At 36.7% G+C, this 17,092-nt stretch overlaps 5 protein-coding genes across 8 annotated transcripts; 2 read left to right on the forward strand and 3 right to left on the reverse strand.

Moving 5' to 3' along the window:
• Positions 1-167: 167 nt before the first annotated feature.
• LOC122402341 (testis-specific serine/threonine-protein kinase 3-like) lies at positions 168-1,702 on the reverse strand. The gene is made up of 5 exons (XM_043405045.1): positions 1,607-1,702; positions 1,105-1,408; positions 446-999; positions 270-366; positions 168-202 (listed from the first exon to the last, which is right to left on the reverse strand). The coding sequence occupies exons 1-5, from the start codon at positions 1,700-1,702 to the stop codon at positions 168-170; spliced, it is 1,086 nt and encodes a 361-aa protein (XP_043260980.1).
• Positions 1,703-2,481: 779 nt separating this feature from the next.
• LOC122402339 (40S ribosomal protein S2) lies at positions 2,482-4,125 on the forward strand. 2 transcript variants are annotated; one of them, XM_043405042.1, is made up of 3 exons: positions 2,482-2,530; positions 3,144-3,495; positions 3,573-4,125. In XM_043405042.1, the coding sequence occupies exons 2-3, from the start codon at positions 3,145-3,147 to the stop codon at positions 4,065-4,067; spliced, it is 846 nt and encodes a 281-aa protein (XP_043260977.1). In that variant the 5' UTR covers positions 2,482-2,530; position 3,144; the 3' UTR covers positions 4,068-4,125. The 2 variants fall into 2 exon arrangements, with proteins under 2 accessions (XP_043260977.1, XP_043260978.1); XM_043405043.1 differs by lacking the exon at positions 2,482-2,530 and having other exon boundaries at positions 3,145-3,205; positions 3,239-3,495.
• Positions 4,126-4,280: 155 nt separating this feature from the next.
• LOC122402342 (probable DNA-directed RNA polymerases I and III subunit RPAC2) lies at positions 4,281-5,152 on the reverse strand. Its single transcript, XM_043405047.1, has 4 exons — positions 5,055-5,152; positions 4,791-4,844; positions 4,566-4,663; positions 4,281-4,491 (listed from the first exon to the last, which is right to left on the reverse strand). Exons 2-4 carry the CDS (start codon positions 4,806-4,808, stop codon positions 4,281-4,283), a joined length of 327 nt encoding a protein of 108 aa, XP_043260982.1. The 5' UTR covers positions 4,809-4,844; positions 5,055-5,152.
• On the forward strand, positions 4,807-7,196 carry LOC122402330 (IgA receptor). 3 transcript variants are annotated; one of them, XM_043405023.1, is made up of 3 exons: positions 4,807-5,145; positions 5,383-5,877; positions 6,729-7,196. In XM_043405023.1, exons 2-3 carry the CDS (start codon positions 5,423-5,425, stop codon positions 7,087-7,089), a joined length of 816 nt encoding a protein of 271 aa, XP_043260958.1. In that variant the 5' UTR covers positions 4,807-5,145; positions 5,383-5,422; the 3' UTR covers positions 7,090-7,196. The 3 variants fall into 3 exon arrangements, with proteins under 3 accessions (XP_043260958.1, XP_043260960.1, XP_043260959.1); XM_043405025.1 differs by having other exon boundaries at positions 4,807-4,994; positions 5,381-5,877; XM_043405024.1 differs by lacking the exon at positions 4,807-5,145 and adding an exon at positions 5,173-5,312.
• A 511-nt stretch (positions 7,197-7,707) lies between these two features.
• On the reverse strand, positions 7,708-15,113 carry LOC122402329. The gene is made up of 5 exons (XM_043405022.1): positions 14,456-15,113; positions 12,268-12,517; positions 8,406-8,654; positions 8,060-8,307; positions 7,708-7,953 (listed from the first exon to the last, which is right to left on the reverse strand). Exons 1-5 carry the CDS (start codon positions 15,111-15,113, stop codon positions 7,748-7,750), a joined length of 1,611 nt encoding a protein of 536 aa, XP_043260957.1. The 3' UTR covers positions 7,708-7,747.
• Between the last annotated feature and the right edge of the window lie 1,979 nt (positions 15,114-17,092).

The raw sequence follows: 17,092 nt of genomic DNA on the forward strand, positions 1-17,092 counted from the left end.
TATAATAAATTGGAGTTTCCTATAAATATAAAAGTGTAAATGTTCTTACAAAGATAACTTGGTACCTTGCGATGATAGGAGTTGCAAAATTAATATTCACACATTTTACACCGCGAAGAGTCCACTTTGAGGGCTACAAAGGTTTCCCTCGAACGTTGAATACGTTTTTAGAAAAAAGATTCATTGGCCATGGAGGACAATGCTACCTGAAAACCAAAGGTAATTAGAACGCAATCCGAGCCGTGAACAATTTAAATATATCGAAAGACAAACTTTTGCGGCATTCTTAATGACGGTGACTTCTTCCGGTCTTGTTACTTTTCTAATCGGTTCTATCTTCTTCTTCTCTTCTACTTTGAACAACTTCTATAAAACAAACATTTGAACACCGCGGATATTAGAATCTACTTTACGTTCCTTTAATTAAATGGCATTATGTTCTTACAGGATCTTTCTTAGAAAACTTCTCCACCATTCGCCTTCTTTCTTCCACTGCGTTGTCGAGGGCAGTTTGCTCGGCAGGCGTGAGCACCAGAAGCCGGGGATCCATAGCGATCCAATCGCTGGTGATGATCTGATTCAACGTCCAACGTTTCGTCGGGATTGGTTCAAGAAGACACGACACCAACTTCTTCACGTGCTCGGTCAGAGTGATTTTGCTACGGAATTTCCATTTGCGATTCCTTTGTTGCTCGTATAGACGTTTGATGTCGGTGTCGTCGAACGGCATTGCTTTATTTAGCACGATATACAATACGACGCCCAGCGACCAGATGTCAGCGATCTTTGGATTATACGGTGAACCGCGTAGAATTTCGGGGGCGGCGTACGACAGCGAACCGCAGTAAGTGTCGCTTAGGACGCGTTTGCCACGGTTGTCGATCATGTAACGGGCAAATCCAAAGTCAGCAAGCTTTACGTTGTAATTCGACGTGAGGAGAACGTTCTCGCACTTCATGTCGCGGTGAGCAATCTCCAACTCGTGTAGATATTGAAGACCTGGAAAGGAAACAGCTTTAACGAATTCTCTTGTACCCCGAAACATTACCCCTCTGTTTTTCCGGATTTTAGAATGGACTCCCTTTAATTCGTTATTGAAATTACCAAGTACAAGCTGTCGGAGCCATACGCGTGCCTGGCCCTCCGCGACTGGGCCATTCTTCAAGATGAACTCAAGAAGATCACCGTTCTCGGCGAATCGCATGAATATGAAGTATTTCGTTCGCCTTTGGAATATACTGTGCACGTGCACAACGTGGGGGTGGCTCAGTTTCGCCAAGATCTCGAGTTCACGGGGCAAAAACTTTCGAACGAAGTCCTTCGGCGCTTTCTCGGTGTCTATCACTTTGCAGGCCAATTTGTTGTTCCTGTCCCGGTCGGCTTCTGTTTTGTATTCCGCGAGGTAGACCTAAATTATCATTTTCATCTCTCTAATATTTTCTTTATTCTTTAAACGTATCTTTCTATCGAGTTATTGGGAATGAAAAAAATAGGAGGCATTTTGTATAAAAGCTTTTTAATGTATTTTATTTTTCTAATAATTCCTATTCTCCTTTAGGATTTCTCTAATACTCGGATCTCGATGTTAATAACAATTAAAATCCACCTTGGCGTAAGAACCTTCGCCCAGTCTCTTCAGGAACCTGTAACCGCGTGCAAATAAAACGGCTTGTTCTGATGGCGACTGATTCAAATCCGACATGAGATTTCACGATCCTCTGGCGACATCCTACCTCCTTTGTTACCATAATTCACGATTAATTACGGTTGTTGTTTTCCGCTGCGTTCTCTCTTTAAAAACGAAATCAATTGGAAATGGTTCTACTTTCTCTCTGAAATTGTTTGCCAATATTTAAACAAAAAATACAAAAAGAGGTTATTTCATTTCATATTTTTAAATAAATTTTTCTTTCTCGTTTACGCTCGTACTTGTAGATGCATTTTTTTTATTTCACATTAGACGTCACTCTTACGAAGGATTATAATATATCGATAGCGTGGTTGATTAACGAAAATTTTTGTTAAACAGCGAGAGAGCTTCACTGTGTCATTTCTGCGATATTTTATGTTAGTCGTTGTTCCTCACTTTTTTTTTATAAATTAGAACTGCAGTGGTGTAAACTAGAGTAGAGGTTTGGAAATGGAGATATCTGTTTTTACTTAGCCATTTTGTCTAATTGATATCACACACGAAATAGCATGACAGAGAAACTCATGGCCTGCTTTGTACGATAGTATCTATAAGATAATAGTAGAGCCTTTATTTACTGTATATCAGGACATAGTAAATCGTTATAAATCATATATAATACGTATTTTTCGAACGAATATATTCTAACGCCGCTAATTATGCAATATTTTGTTTAAACGATAAATGAAAAATGTATTTTAGTATTCGCGGCTAGAATTCAAAATTTAAACGCCGGATCTAACGACTGTGTCGAGATGTATCGATTTATCTTCGACTCTGCGACTTCTCGAAAACTGTTTGGTCTTTCTTCCGTAACCATACCTAGAAGGAAGAATTAACGTGAGTAATCTACAGTTGTTTTTTAATTTCATCGTTAAAATTTTTGCTACGTATATTTTTTATACTATCCTTTCTCACGTAAATGATACCGCAACTCTAGAAACACTATAAAAGAATGATTTATTGTCATATGATTGAAAGAAATATTGTAATTAACAGCCACGTGTTTTAAGGTTAAACTAGCAACAATGCTTGATGACAAATCTGACCTTTCATAAATAATAATTTATTATTCAAACATTGGATCGCGAATACCAGCGTAGCAACGGAGTTCTTAATTGCTAGTAATCCTAAAAATGTTTGAAAATAGATTTTTTATTTTTGTATAGTAAAAAACTGTTCTAGTCTAGATGTGAATTCTTTGTGTATCTAATTTTGTTGCATGATTTTGGCCTATATTTAAAAAGTAAACAATTTTTTCATATAAAAATATTGAAAATATAGTTTCAGTGGAATCCCTTTTGTCGAATGAATTTTCTTAACATGCAAATATGTAATGATTATCTAAAATGAACAAATCCATAACTTTCGATAGCACTTTTGATAACTTTTTCAGTATGGTGTTCATACTATGTACCAATCCAGAAATCTTAATGTTCCTAATACATTACAGAATGGCGGACTCTGCTCCAGCCACGCGTGGAGGATTCCGTGGAGGATTTGGCTCCCGAGGCGGTGGTGGAGATCGTGGAGGATCACGAGGTAGAGGCCGTGGTGGCAGAGGAAGAGGTCGTGGGCGTGGACGTGGTAAAGAAGATAGCAAAGAATGGATTCCGGTTACTAAACTTGGCCGTTTGGTCAGGGATGGGAAGATCGAATCTCTGGAGCACATTTACCTCTTCTCTTTACCTATCAAAGAATATGATATTATTGACAAGTTCCTCGGACCCGAATTGAAAGACGAAGTTTTAAAAATTATGCCTGTACAGAAGCAGACTAGGGCCGGTCAACGTACACGTTTCAAGGTAGAGTTAACAGAAAACTACAGACAATATAATTCATTGTATTCACGATTCATCAACAATTTCCAATAATCTTACAGGCTTTTGTTGCAATTGGTGACTACAAAGGTCACATTGGTCTGGGTGTAAAATGTTCCAAAGAAGTAGCTACTGCTATTCGTGGTGCTATTATTTTGGCAAAACTTTCAGTCGTGCCCGTGCGTCGTGGTTACTGGGGGAATAAGATCGGTTTTCCTCATACGGTACCATGTAAAGTTACTGGTAAATGTGGATCGGTTCAAGTACGTTTAATACCCGCACCGAGAGGTACGGGCATTGTCTCAGCGCCTGTACCTAAGAAACTACTACAAATGGCCGGTATCGAGGATTGCTACACATCGGCAAGAGGATCTACGTGTACACTTGGCAATTTCGCTAAAGCTACTTACGCGGCTATTGCTAAGACTTACGCGTACCTGACACCAGATCTCTGGCACGATCAAGCACTGCGAAAGGCACCTTATCAAGAGTTTGCAGACTTTTTGTCTAAGAACCACAGAGTCGTGGGAGGACAGAGACCCGCCGAGACTGCTTAAACGAAATAAACTTTCACGGAAGTTATCTGAGCGTAGTGTACTCTTTTTCCCTAATCATTTTCGTCCTTTTAAAATAAAGAAATTATTTCTATTTCTATGATATTAATGCTTTACTAATCACATGCTTGAAAGGAAAACACAATGGGTCGAACAAAATAATATAAAAACATATTTTATTTTTGAAATTATGATTATTAAAAAATGAACAAAAGATTATACGTTATCTACAAATTTGTCTTTAGAGTTTTTAAACTGATCGTAAGCATTGTTAAATGTATCCAAGGTATGATCACAGATCTTTTCGAAGTCTTGCAATCCTTTTCTTAATATATCTACTGCTTTTCCTTTCTTTGCTTGAATCCTCAAGTATATGTTTCCCTCTGCTGGATGATTGACGAAACAAGCACAAAACTCCACGTCAGGGCTGTACAAAATTACACAAAATTTTAGGTTTAAAATTAAAAAATTGTATTACTTACTATTAAAGTTTACTCATACTTTTGCAAGATTACAGACACTAAGGAGTTTCCTAAAGTATAACCTTCGTCCATGAATACGAAAGTTTTGTTTTGATCAGATGATTGCTCACCGGCTACCTACGAAATTTAATTTTAATAAGACAAATTAACTTTTATCAAAATAGTACCGATAATTCGAACATTTATATTTTAAGAAACATTTTTAAAAGTTAAAAAATAATTTTATATTGACACAGTAACGTACCTCTGCTAGTCGGCCCATTTTTGATTATTTATTATTTATTCTTTAAACAAATGCCTATAAAGTAATATGTATAATATTATCTATAATTTATTCCCAACACTTTCATACGGTATTCATGATATTAGCACGTTAATGTAAAGTAGTAATGACACATGATTTTAATCATGCAGACACCACTGACAATTTGTATCATACAAGAATTTAATCAAACATTAAGGATATTTATATGTCATTAACGACAAATTTTATAGTTACAAAACTCACGTGTAAACAAAATAATTACGCGAAAGAAATTTATTAACTCGTTGAACGTGTGTACATCGCTCCGTCGGAACCTAACGTCCTAACTTCCTAGGTAATGGTAAACCTAACCTTACTTACCATTAATTCGTTGTTATACGTTGGAATTGCGAATTGTATTTAGCGACATACGCCACGCAACGTTTATCGTAGCAAAGAAATTAATAAATGATTGAAATTGATCGAGTAAACATTTTGCATGTCACTTAAAAATATAATATTGTATGGAGTATTACTAAATCCAATATTCTATTATTATGGCGATATGGTTAATAATAGTTTTGTTTTGCAGAAAACATAGACGAAAGGGATAAGTTGAACAAAAGCACAAAATGTTTTTAAAAACGTTATTTACCAATCCTCGGCTAATACATTTTCAAAACTGTACTAGTAGATGTTTTGCATCTAAAACACAAGATATTATTCAGTCTGCTGAAAGTGAACCAGTTTATATAGATAAAGATGACCAAGCATCCAGAGACCGTTATATTGAAAGACGAAGGAACAAGTCCAGACTTAACCGTGGACATAGAAATATATTATTTGATCAAAAACCTTATGAGAATTCCATAACTTGGTTTCATGATACATTGAAATACAAAAGAGGAATATTAGGGAAATATGGTATGGAGGCATTAGGGATACCTGCAGGAATTGCATGGCCTACGCACGAGGAATTAGAAGATATGAAGGAATACGAAAGAGTTGCATTTCCATTGACTCTTGAAGAAAGATGGCAAAAGATGAAAGAGAAACACAAGCAAGAAGAAGAGGCTATAATGACTAGGTACAATGAACTATGTAACATTTTACAATACAATGTTTATTGTATTGCTAAAAAATGGCACCAGTTAGTGGTAATTATTTTGAGTTCGATATACAGCAATTTCAGTAACATATTGATTTCCTTTTGTGAAACTGGTATTTTAAGTACAATAAGAAAATGGTACCAATTTTAAGTCTGGTTAAAACAAATTTTGAGAATTGTAATGAAATAGAAAAACGAAAGTAATTATTGGTAAATACAGGGCGTATTTCGACCACCCCTAGAAAAATTTGAATGGGGGATTCTAGAGGCCAAAATAATTTGAAAGTTTTTTCCGTCAAAAGATTTCACACCTCGAATTTTTTTCTAGAAAGTGGGTAGGATTTCGGGGGTATGTCTATTCACCAAAAATGATTGTAATTGACCCCCGCAACCGACAATAATTTTTCCAGAACGATTTGAAATTTTTTTTTTCGTCGAAAAATTTAGGCACCTAATTAGATTTTCGGTAAGGAATTTTTTTCGCGAAAGTGCGTAGGATTTCGGGGGTATGTGTAATGACCAAAAATGATTGTAATTGACTCCCGCAACCGACAATAATTTTCTTAGAACGATTTGAAATTTTTGAATTTAATTGTTAATAACTGTTTAACGAAGCCTCCATCAACAAATTGGTATTCTTGATTTTCGTCTTATTTTGGACTCTAGAATCCCCCATTAAAATTTTTACCAGGGGCGGTCGAACACCCTGTATATTGGTATTTTCGTATAACTGAAAAATAATGGTAAAATACTGGTATAAGTCCTTTGCAACACATGTTCTAAACATTTAATGATGGTTCCGCGCGTGTATAATTTATACATATTTACAGGCAAAATGAGATTGAAGCTAAAATGTTAAAAATGAGTGATATGATATTGGAGGTAGAAGAAAAAGTCGCTAAAAAGAAACTAGAAGCAGAACAAGCTAAGATGAAGAAAGAACGTCGAGTACAAGAAATTAGACGTCAGTTATTAGTCACAGGTCATGTAACCAACGATAAAATCGAGGAGATGATGGCTAAACTGGACAAAGAGGATAAAAAGAAACGAAAAGAAGCTAGGGCTAAACGATTACTCGAGAGGCAACAGAAATTCTTAGCAAAGTCTATGAACGCAGATACTGGAGTAAAAGAAAATGAAGATCCAGAAGATAGGAAAGGATCACAAACGGTTGAAGAACCTACAAAGTAAACACTTTAATCAAACCACATTGTATTTAAAAATAATTTCTATATACTTAGTAAACTTGACACTCAGCAAAAAATCTGTCCTAGTTGATTTCTGTTTAAAGCATACAAACTTTTAACGTGGATAGAATTTCTTTTATGGAAAGAACCTTACACAGAAGAATAATATTTACACGTTATAGTAAATATTATATTTCCTTTTACTAATACAAAAAAACGTTACATGTTACTCTGCAAGAGCTAGAAGAAACTATACTAATGTGTAGTATCATTAAATGACTCGATAGGGTACATATTCAGGCACAATTTTGACAATAGTATGCTGCGCTTCCTTTAAATTCTTTTGGTTGATTTCCTGGGTAAACTTCGACGAAACGAGTTTTACAACCGTTCGTGACATCCGGCTAACTTTGTGTAAATCTTATGGTGGCGTTGTTAGAAAAAAATCAGCTTTCGACTGTCGAGGGTGTGTCAGAATTTTCGGTAATGTCATGTAATATCAAGGACGATTTTCGATCGGTAAGAATTTCCTGAGACTTGTTTTCTTCAATGGCACTGTGAACATTGGAGTTATCAATGTTTTCGACTTGATCGCAGTTCTGAATATTTTGTACGTGTGTATGATCGATGACAATCAAACGTAATTTGTTTCTCTCCATATGTCAGGCGGACTGAATTTGCGACGGGGACGACAATTCGTAGAACTGAAAATTTAATTCCTCGCCGAATAGGTTTTCCGGCGTGATAATTTCTGGCTCGACCATATTAAGACCTAACGTTGTCGGATTTATGTCCGTGACTAGATAACCTTCGCTTATGAGTCCACATTCCTCTGCTACTACCTCTTTGGACACTGGATTGAGAAAATCTACAAAAAAAAGATTGATCATTTCTTTGGATACGTATTTCATAACTAGACAGTAACTGGTACAAACTCCACATGGATTTTTAGTTGCTGAAGGGATTGATCTTACCGCTTTCTTTCACAGGATAATGAAGCTCCTGCGTCTGTTGACTAGACTGGCTCGAATTATGTTCATTGTTAGACATCATCATAGGAACCAGATACTGTACCTCTACTTCTTTCTTAATACCGCTAAGAATTTGTTCGGCGCAGTGTTCCAAAGTTACAGAATTCACAATGTTCTCGGTCTCCTCTTCCGACGATGGTTGCGTAATACTAGCGGTCGCTGCTTCCACTTCGTCTATAGGGTTGATTTGACTGGAAAGAAAATAACAATTTCAATAAGCGAGATTTACATAAAATTAAAGTCACTTGGGTAAGTCACTTTGAAAGATAATCTGGTACGAAGTGAATACCTGATACTTTTTCGAGAATTTTCAGTTTCCAGAGTGGTTTTTGTGACTTGTTTCATAGAAGAATTGGTCATAGGAGTATTGATAATCTGTCGAGGTCTAGAATCCCCGGATCGGTTTGCAATTGCCCACAAGTGTCCAGCTCCGTGCGGTGCTTTCGATCCCTTTCGAAAGTGCGGGTTTATCGAAAGATTGTGTCGCACGGAATTTTTCCAACGATCATCGTTACTTTTGTAATAGGGAAAATGTTCACTAAAAAGACATTCACAAATTTCACACCCATTAATCGTCGCAATTTCATTTCAGGTGCACGTATTAATATCAAATTACATTACAGAAAAAAACAGATTAAACGATATCGATAATAGAGTGATTGAAAATATAAAATAAATGAAAGAAAAAAAAAAAAGCAGTTTGAATCCTCGTTTACCTCACTGTCCCAAGAAAACTAAACGCACGCATAAGCTTCTTCGTTTGCATAACGATACAGGATTAAACAGTGTTTGTCGTTTAACTAGTCACTACCAGTAAAAAGACGTCGACAAGCTTGCACTCTCCCACAAGAATAATTTTCTTCACCTGCTCGTGGCGATGTCACGGCGTGTTACACACCCCTGTAATTAATTCCCTGCTTTCGATAGGAGAGGACAAGAGACCCGACAAAGCGCCTTGAATATGGACTACTGTGTTAAATGATAGTTTTACTCGCTCCAGTGACCATAATGATTGTATAAAAACAAAAATTCACTTTTGAGATAATGCATCCTATAAAGCAATCGATTCTAATTGAAATATGGAATTCAACTTTGGCTCGCATCAACGCTTATCCTAGTTCCCGATTTTTGTAATTACTAAATTTTTGGTAGTTAAAATAAATTAAAAATAACAATATTTCTATCGAAAGTTTTAAAAGGCACTTTTTTAAATTTTAACTGGAATTCCTATAATGATTAATTTAACGGTATCTTCCCCCCTCATCATATTTTTTTAAATGCAGATTTTTTTCTTATAACAGCTTAACTGAATTAGAATACTTTTAAAAGGTGAACGGGCGAAGTATCATTCCAGAAGAGTTAACTAATGAATGAATACAAAAGCAAATCGATAACAGTAAGCTTGAACTGTAATTAGAAAATCACGTTATGAATGCTATAGGGAACATACGAAGAAAGAAATTGAAAATAAATCTGAAACAAGGAACCAACTGAAAAAGGAAGATGCTGTATTATATGTAACTGCTTTCGTTTCATTCATATTTTTCTCCTTTAAAGAACGAAATTATAATAGCTCATAAAACATTTGTTTTTGAAGGTCATTCTCCGAACATAATTATGGATAACGCAGGTTTCTGGAGTCAAAGGATATAATTATTCAGGTGTAAAATTGCAAGAGTATTTTGTACGCGGTGCTAAGAAACTTTTGACGAGATATAATTTATGGTACCGACCCCAAACTTATGGACGTCAGTGTACACTGCCGAAGGTTTAGGTCTACGTTTAAGACGTAGGAGCGAATATAGCATCCTTTAACAGCAAATGTAGGAAACGGGTTTCTACGAATTTACGAGAACGTGGCCTGTCTCGATTCGGGGTGGCTAGTCAGGGAGGGTCAGAATGGTTCTTAGATGGTACCCCTTGGCACCGCTGCCCTCGCAACGTGGTACTACCTGGTACCAGCTTTCCTCATCGTTGCAACCTCCCCCCAACACGAATGCGCACAATTTACTGGCTCTGTGCTTTCACCTGTTCGATCGTGGACTCGCGAGGAACAACGCTATAGATAATCGAGCCCCTGAACTCCTTCTCGACCGATTTTCTATCGTTGAACGTCCATAATACGATTACTCTTTTTTTTTTACTAACAAGATGCAGAGTACTTATAAGAATGAATGTATTACCGTATTAATTAACGTAAAGCTCTTATAATAATTCAGAATGATTAGAACATTCGTATTTAACCCGCGACCCTACAGACTTTTTTATGCGCGGCTCTGAAATACTCGCGCTCAGTATCAATATATTTATAAGAAATTATACATAAATATAATTAAATGTAAGAACACATATCTCTTGCATATGGATAGGATAGATAATTATTTAGCTGCCTTGTCCAAGGAATTTACAGATTTCAGGATTCAAGGGGTAGGACCACTGTAAAAACCTGAAATAAAGCGTTTTCTTTTATTTTTTTGGATGGATGGAAAAATAAGTGGATAATGATATTCAAGAATGTTATTAACCATGTCGTTAAGTGTTATAAAAAGAAAATATTTATTAAAAAATAATGCAAAATGACGACGCTGGAGCCATTCTCGCGAGGCGTGTTCTGAATTTCATTGCGTCTGAATTGACGCAAAAAAACAAAAAATTTTCTCTTAATCTACATGAGTATAGCTAAAGACATATGTAGGGGATGTTCGATAAGTTAATTTTAACGTTATTTATTGACAAATGATTGCCCCATTTTTGTACAAAATTGAACTTTCTACTTCAAATGCTCGCCAATCGCTCAAAAATTAATGTTTCAAAAATCCCCTACGTATTTCTCTGGCTATACTCATGTAGATTAAGGGGCCTTTCTACCTTGTGGGATTAAAAAAATCGATATTTTTTTTTGCATTTTCCTTTAGTATGTAGTCTCGAAAATATGTCTACCAAATATTAAATTGAAATTCGGAAACCTAACGAAGTTATAGCCTGCTGAAATGTACCGCGCGTAGGTATAACAACTAGACGTGAAACTTTAAAGTTGTTTTTCTCGAAACTACATCTTTCGGCACTGCGTGCGTGATAACTAAAAAACTATTCAAGATATCAACATCAAATTTATACAGTATCTTCAGAACTGGTCTCCCTATAGCATGAACTAGGATAATTGCGATATATGCAATACTTTTTCTTTTATTAACAAAAAAGCAACCAAATATATGAAAATATTCAGTATTTTTTCGTAAAATAGCTGCCATTTTGCCATTTTTTGTTTTTTTGAAAAGATCTTAGTTCATGCTATAACCACACTCATCTATATTAAGAATATCGTTGGTTTTAGGATTTCGAATAACTTGTTCGCAAGATATCACGTACGTAGTCGGGTGCCGTTCGTAAAAACTGTTGTTTGATGATCAACAAAAACAGCGTAATCAATAGATTTATGCGTTGCAAAAATTCGTAAATATAGCTAAATATATAATAAATGTATCTACAAAATCCGGAATTAATCGCTCTTTAATAACCCGTAAAAAAAATCACAAAGAAACACGTATTTTTCATGCCTACAAGGTAGAATGGCCCCCTAAGAGAAAATTTTTTGTATTTTTGCATCACTTACACTGCGTGCCGCAGAGTGCCTGAAATTCAAAACACGCCTCGCGAGAATGGCTCCAGCGTCGTCATTTTGCACTATTTTTGAATCAATATTTTATTTTTGTAACACTTAACGACATGATTAATAACATTCTTGAATATTATTATCCTTTTACTTTTCTATCCATCCAAAAAAAAGAAAAACGCTTTATTTCGGGCTTTCACAGTGGTCTTACCCCTTAACACTTTAATGGCCGCCATATTACGCGAAGACCGTTGTCCGTCACCACTGATATTGTAAACGAAAGTGAGATATACGAAGAGTCGAAGATGCTAGGAATATTATTATAAGGAATTATAAATGTGATCTCAACAAACGTAATAAGTTGAATGTATAATGAAATGGTGACTGATACAGTAGATCACGCACGCGTGACAGTGGCCAATGTTTACTAGCTCGCAAAGTCACGTATACATGACAGCGGCCGTCAAAGTGTTAAGAAGTATTAAGGATTGTCTGTTGCTTGTAGGAAATCTCTAGTAATTCAGAATGTACTACTTACGAGATCCACTGGTAAATGGCCGAAACGGTGAGTTCTCCCCTTTCTCGGAGAGCGTGTTCAATGAGTTCTGTATAGGTGAAGGGTGGCTTCTTCGGTCCGTTGCATCGGGAAGGTGCAACGTTTCTGTTATCAAGACTTTGGTAATTCTGGATCGTGTCCTGATGCGACGAACCGTTCTCGTTGTAATTCCTTTTAACATCGTTGACGTAGGCAGAACCATAGGAACGTCCGTTTATTTTCGCCTTGCTCCCTGAACAAGGAACGATACTCAAATACATAGCGACGATTTCTGCATAAACATTAAAAATGAAATCTTTTGCGCTACGCATGCGATTTTTGAATTTTGGTCGATCTATTCGAAGCAACACGAGGCAACGTGAAATATGAATGTATTTTATGATTGGGGGGTGCGCGAATTTGCACGCAGAAATTTTCAATGTTTATTGTCATTTCATACATTATGCTTAAAAATATCAATTTTATATTGTCAATGTTTTGTGACTGAAACAAATCTTTCTGAAGTTTCTCGTAAGCTTATTCTCGTATTGTAGAGCGATCTGTGCATAAATACGCGCATAAATTCTATGTCCTTATCGATACATTGTATACAGGGAGTTCGGCCACCCGTGGCACAAATGCTTGTAATTGACTCCTGCAACTAAAAATAATTTTTCGAAGACGATTCGAAGTTCTTTTTTTTCACCCAAAATTGTCAGCACTTACTCGAATTTTTTTCTCGAAAATACGTAGGATTTCGGGGGTATGTCTTTCGACTAAAAATGTTTGTAATTGATCCCTCCAACTGAAAATATTTTTTCCAGAACGATTTTAAATTCTTTAATTTCACCCAAAATTGTCAGCACTTACTCGAATTTTTTTTTCGAAAATGCGTAGGATTTCGGGGGTATGTCTTTCGACCAAAAATGTTTGTAATTGATCCCTCCAACTGAAAATATTTTTTCCAGAACGATTTGAAATTCTTTAATTTCACCGACAAATTTCAGCACCTACTCGAATTTTTTTCTCGAAAATGCGTAGGATTTTGGGGGTGTATCTATTCACTAAAAATGATTGTAGTTGGTCTCCGCAAATGAAAATAATTTTTTTAGAACGGTTTGAAATTTTTTTTTCGCCGAAAATTTCATCAGCAGCTGTCGATTTTTCTTAAAAATTCGTTTTTTATTTTTAATAAATTTGTTTGACGCTGTACAGAAAAGTTGTTTAATACTTTTTTGTAGGTATCCATGAGCTCTACTTCAGAAAAAAGTTTCATTGAAATATATTCACAATTGTAGGAGTTATGGCTGTTGGAAAATTGGACTATTTTTATGAGGTTTTTCTCACTTTACGGGATCAAGGAACAATTTTTTCAATATTATTAGAGTTTCTACATATTTCCCATCAAAATATGTGTCGTTTGCCTTTTGAAACATTAAAATCCTTCAATCCGTTCCGAAGTTATGATGTTTTAAAGATTCGCATGAAAATTCGGGCAGACAATTCTGGTCAGAAATTATATTTTCGGTAAGGAATTTTTTTCTCGAAACTGGGTAGGATTTCGGGGATATTCCTATTGACAAAAAATGCTTGTGATTGACCCCTGGAACTAAAAATAATTTTTCCCAAACGATTCGAAATTCTTTTTTTTCATCCAAAACTTTCAACGCATACTCGAATTTTTTTCTCGAAACTGCGTAGGAATTCGGGGGTATGTGTAATAACCAAAAATGATTGTAATTGACTCCCGCAACCGATAATAATTTTTCCAGAACGATTTGAAATTATTGAATTTATTTGTTAATAACTTTTTAACGAAGCCTCCATCAACAAATTGGTATTCTTGATTTACGTCTTATTTTGGCCTCTAGAATTACCCATTAAAATTTTTCCCAGGGTTGGCCGAACACCCTGTATGTGGTTTCGGATGCCAACTATTGTATCTCACTCGCCCTTATCCTCTTTCTTTATCTCCGTTGAACTCTGAGAACTAACCATGCCCACATAAGTGACCGCTGCCAGTCCCGAGCTTGGTCACTTATATGGGCACTGTTGTATTGTTTAAATAAGCCCGACTCTAATTCCAACGAATGTCTTCCAATAGCTACATCCGCATAACAAAAGCTACATCGAACAGTTTCAACATGCGAGCGAAAAAGCTTAATTAATGACCCCCCAAAGAGCTCAACACCATTTTGATTATCCTTGGACGAAGCCACGGTGGATCTGTCATCGGCAGCTTCGATGAACGGGTCCAACTTGAAGTCCAGCAACCAGGAAAGGTTCCCAGTTTCCTGGTCGTCGAACTGTTGCTGTTGATACTGGCTACCGGAAGGCGGGCCGGGCTTGTTTTGTTGGAAATTCGTTGACGGGATCGCAACCACCGGTTCCCAGTAACTCGAGTCAACCTGGTAGCTCGTCTCCTCGACCTGGACATCCTGGAGCACTTGCTCGCGTCGATGCTCCGACGACGAGGTAGACGTCGATGGCGACGCTGCGATCTCAGCGATGCTCTGCTGAGACTCCAACTCGGAGACGGTTGTCCAGGTACAGTTCGTCCCGTCCACGAGGAGAACCTCCAGCCGCGCGACAGGGCACTCCTCTACAGCTTCCTGGGCCGACAGCGGAGAAAATAGTGCCGCGTTGTCGGCGATCATTTGATTGGAAGCAATCAGCTCCATAGGAGTCTCGATATCCTGGAACTGGTACCGTTTCCGACTGTTTTGAACTTCCTCGCAGAAGCTCTCGATGTCCAGATCATCGAAGATCCGTTTTCTTGCGGCACGCGATTGATTGTCGGACAACTCGTGATCCGGAACGCCCCCGGTACCCGAAGACGGTCCAATCATCCTGTTAAGGGTTATTCAAGGACCATAACTGAACCAATGTTGGGAATTTTTCTTAGTAAATCGTTGTTGCATATAACATGTAATACGAGAAGTAAGTTTTCTACATACATTACATACTAGTTTAAATATAATACTAGCGACATGTTTACATCGAGCTACTCCGTTTGTTCACAGTACGTTATTATACGCCTTAAATCTCGGTTTCTCGCAGCGAGTCGAATGAAAATGAAGCCGATTTCTTCAAATTGTTTAAAAAAAATCGCTTCTCGTTATATTGCGGAAAAGTGTAGTGTTAGTCGCCCAATACTCCAAAGAATAAGAAAAAGATATATTACAATATTTCTTTTAATTTGTTGAGAATTAGAATATCGAAAAATAAATAAAAAATATCAAGAAATCGGGAACACTAATGTGTGGTGATCCAAATCTCCAAACCTCCAAACCAAAAATGTGTAACATTTGGGTACCCGAATCTTATGTCGTAAAACGATGCCAACGTATGTGTATTGGCTCCAAAAGATAAACGACAAAATAATTGCATTAAAAAGAAATAAATAAAAACGTATAATATAATCTCCAAAATCATGCAAAGTGAAAACCCTATAAAGAAAAGATAAGGGTTTAAAAAGGAGGAGTTCTTCTCGCGGAGCAAAGATCTTGAGAAATCGAATCAGTGACACAATCACTGTCAAATTTAAGAAATACGAAAGTCTCGATCGTTTTTGGAAACATTCCCGTTAAAATGATCGAAATTTTAATTTTCGGAAGTTCGTTAATTTCTTCCAACGTTAATGTCGATTGTGTCGCGCGCAAATTTATCATTGTAATAGAACGTGTTCTCTTACCTCGATTCTTTCTTCTACGATAGCGACGAACCTGTGCAGATTATTCAACGATTGTCGCGACAAAACGAACCGTCGTGAAACGAGTTCCGACTTTCATCACGAGGTCCTGCTGTCAGCGAAAAGACGACTGTACACGGGTTTCGAATGTCTCATCGATGCCTGTGCTCGTTACACCACGGGAAAGAAAAATTGTCTTGTCGTCGATTTTTACCGGCACCGTTTACTGGCAAAAGAAACGTAACCGACTCGAACACGGCTCAGAGATGTTTCATCGCAAACTGTACGTGTGCACGTTCTCGAACACCTAATTGATGCTTTCGTACGCGACCAACGAACTTCAACTTTGTAAACGGTATCACCTTGCAATCAGACGTTTTTGGAACATCTACATGATCAACTTCAGACCGCGACTGCCTTCTGTTTCGTATTTCAAGTGTTACGCGGTGCGATGCGCGCGCACGCACTGATTGTGGCCGTAATGGAAGGGATGTCCGCGCATGTATATCTACATCATTGGAAATCGCCTCAATGTTGTACTAAAATGTAAAATGACTAGTAATAAATGTTGTTTTAATGTATTTATTATATGCAATTTTTGTAATATTAGTTTCTAAACGTGGTTTTGCAATTTATTAACCTGTTTACATTTGAAAATGTTCATACGCAGCATTAAATCTGTCGCAGTCACAGTGCATATCCCTATGGTGCTAAGTTTCTGATTAGTGGAGTGACACTAAAAACGTCACGTTCTACCAATTGGTAATCACAACGTCATTTCATTAATCCTTCATGTGATCCTCAATGTATTATAAACTTTATTTTATCTATACGAAGTTTTTCAGTTTTTAAATATTTCATCGATATTTCATCAATCGACTGTGCCTTGGATCTATTGTGTCTATTAAGAATTAAGATTTGTAAAGATGCAGAATTCTATTTCTTCTGCTGTGAGGTCAGGTTCCATATCCTCCTCCTTTTTTCTTCTTTTTGTAGATAGTTCCCTCGTCTCCTTCCCTCCTAATAGATTCATGAAATGTTTTTTTCATTTTTCTTTTCATATACTATAACTTACAATTACTTTTCTTTTACTATATTTATTTATTACCCTCCATGTCTCTTTTTTGTCTTTAAACT

This window comes from Colletes gigas, unplaced genomic scaffold (genome assembly GCF_013123115.1).
Source record: "Colletes gigas isolate AHSC1104 unplaced genomic scaffold, ASM1312311v1 Colletes_gigas_Sc00035, whole genome shotgun sequence".
NCBI lineage: Eukaryota > Metazoa > Arthropoda > Insecta > Hymenoptera > Colletidae > Colletes > Colletes gigas.

Excerpts from the sequence above, each read along its gene's own strand:
- LOC122402341 (XM_043405045.1), bottom strand. The coding sequence starts at position 1,702 with ATGTCGGATTTGAATCAGTCGCCATCAGAACAAGCCGTTTTATTTGCA. Across the intron at positions 1,409-1,606 it reads GCGAAGGTTCTTACGCCAAG|GTCTACCTCGCGGAATACAA; the intron begins GTGGATTTTAAT and ends ATGATAATTTAG. Across the intron at positions 203-269 it reads TAAGAATGCCGCAAAAGTTT|CATTGTCCTCCATGGCCAAT; the intron begins GTCTTTCGATAT and ends GTTTTCAGGTAG.
- LOC122402339 (XM_043405042.1), top strand. The coding sequence starts at position 3,145 with ATGGCGGACTCTGCTCCAGCCACGCGTGGAGGATTCCGTGGAGGATTT. Across the intron at positions 3,496-3,572 it reads GTCAACGTACACGTTTCAAG|GCTTTTGTTGCAATTGGTGA; the intron begins GTAGAGTTAACA and ends ATAATCTTACAG.
- LOC122402342 (XM_043405047.1), bottom strand. Across the intron at positions 4,492-4,565 it reads GTGTCTGTAATCTTGCAAAA|CCCTGACGTGGAGTTTTGTG; the intron begins GTATGAGTAAAC and ends AATTTTGTACAG.
- LOC122402329 (XM_043405022.1), bottom strand. The coding sequence starts at position 15,113 with ATGATTGGACCGTCTTCGGGTACCGGGGGCGTTCCGGATCACGAGTTG. Across the intron at positions 8,308-8,405 it reads AATTCTCGAAAAAGTATCAG|TCAAATCAACCCTATAGACG; the intron begins GTATTCACTTCG and ends TTTTCTTTCCAG. Across the intron at positions 7,954-8,059 it reads TTATCCTGTGAAAGAAAGCG|ATTTTCTCAATCCAGTGTCC; the intron begins GTAAGATCAATC and ends TTTTTTTTGTAG.
- LOC122402330 (XM_043405023.1), top strand. The coding sequence starts at position 5,423 with ATGTTTTTAAAAACGTTATTTACCAATCCTCGGCTAATACATTTTCAA. Across the intron at positions 5,878-6,728 it reads GAAGAGGCTATAATGACTAG|GCAAAATGAGATTGAAGCTA; the intron begins GTACAATGAACT and ends ACATATTTACAG.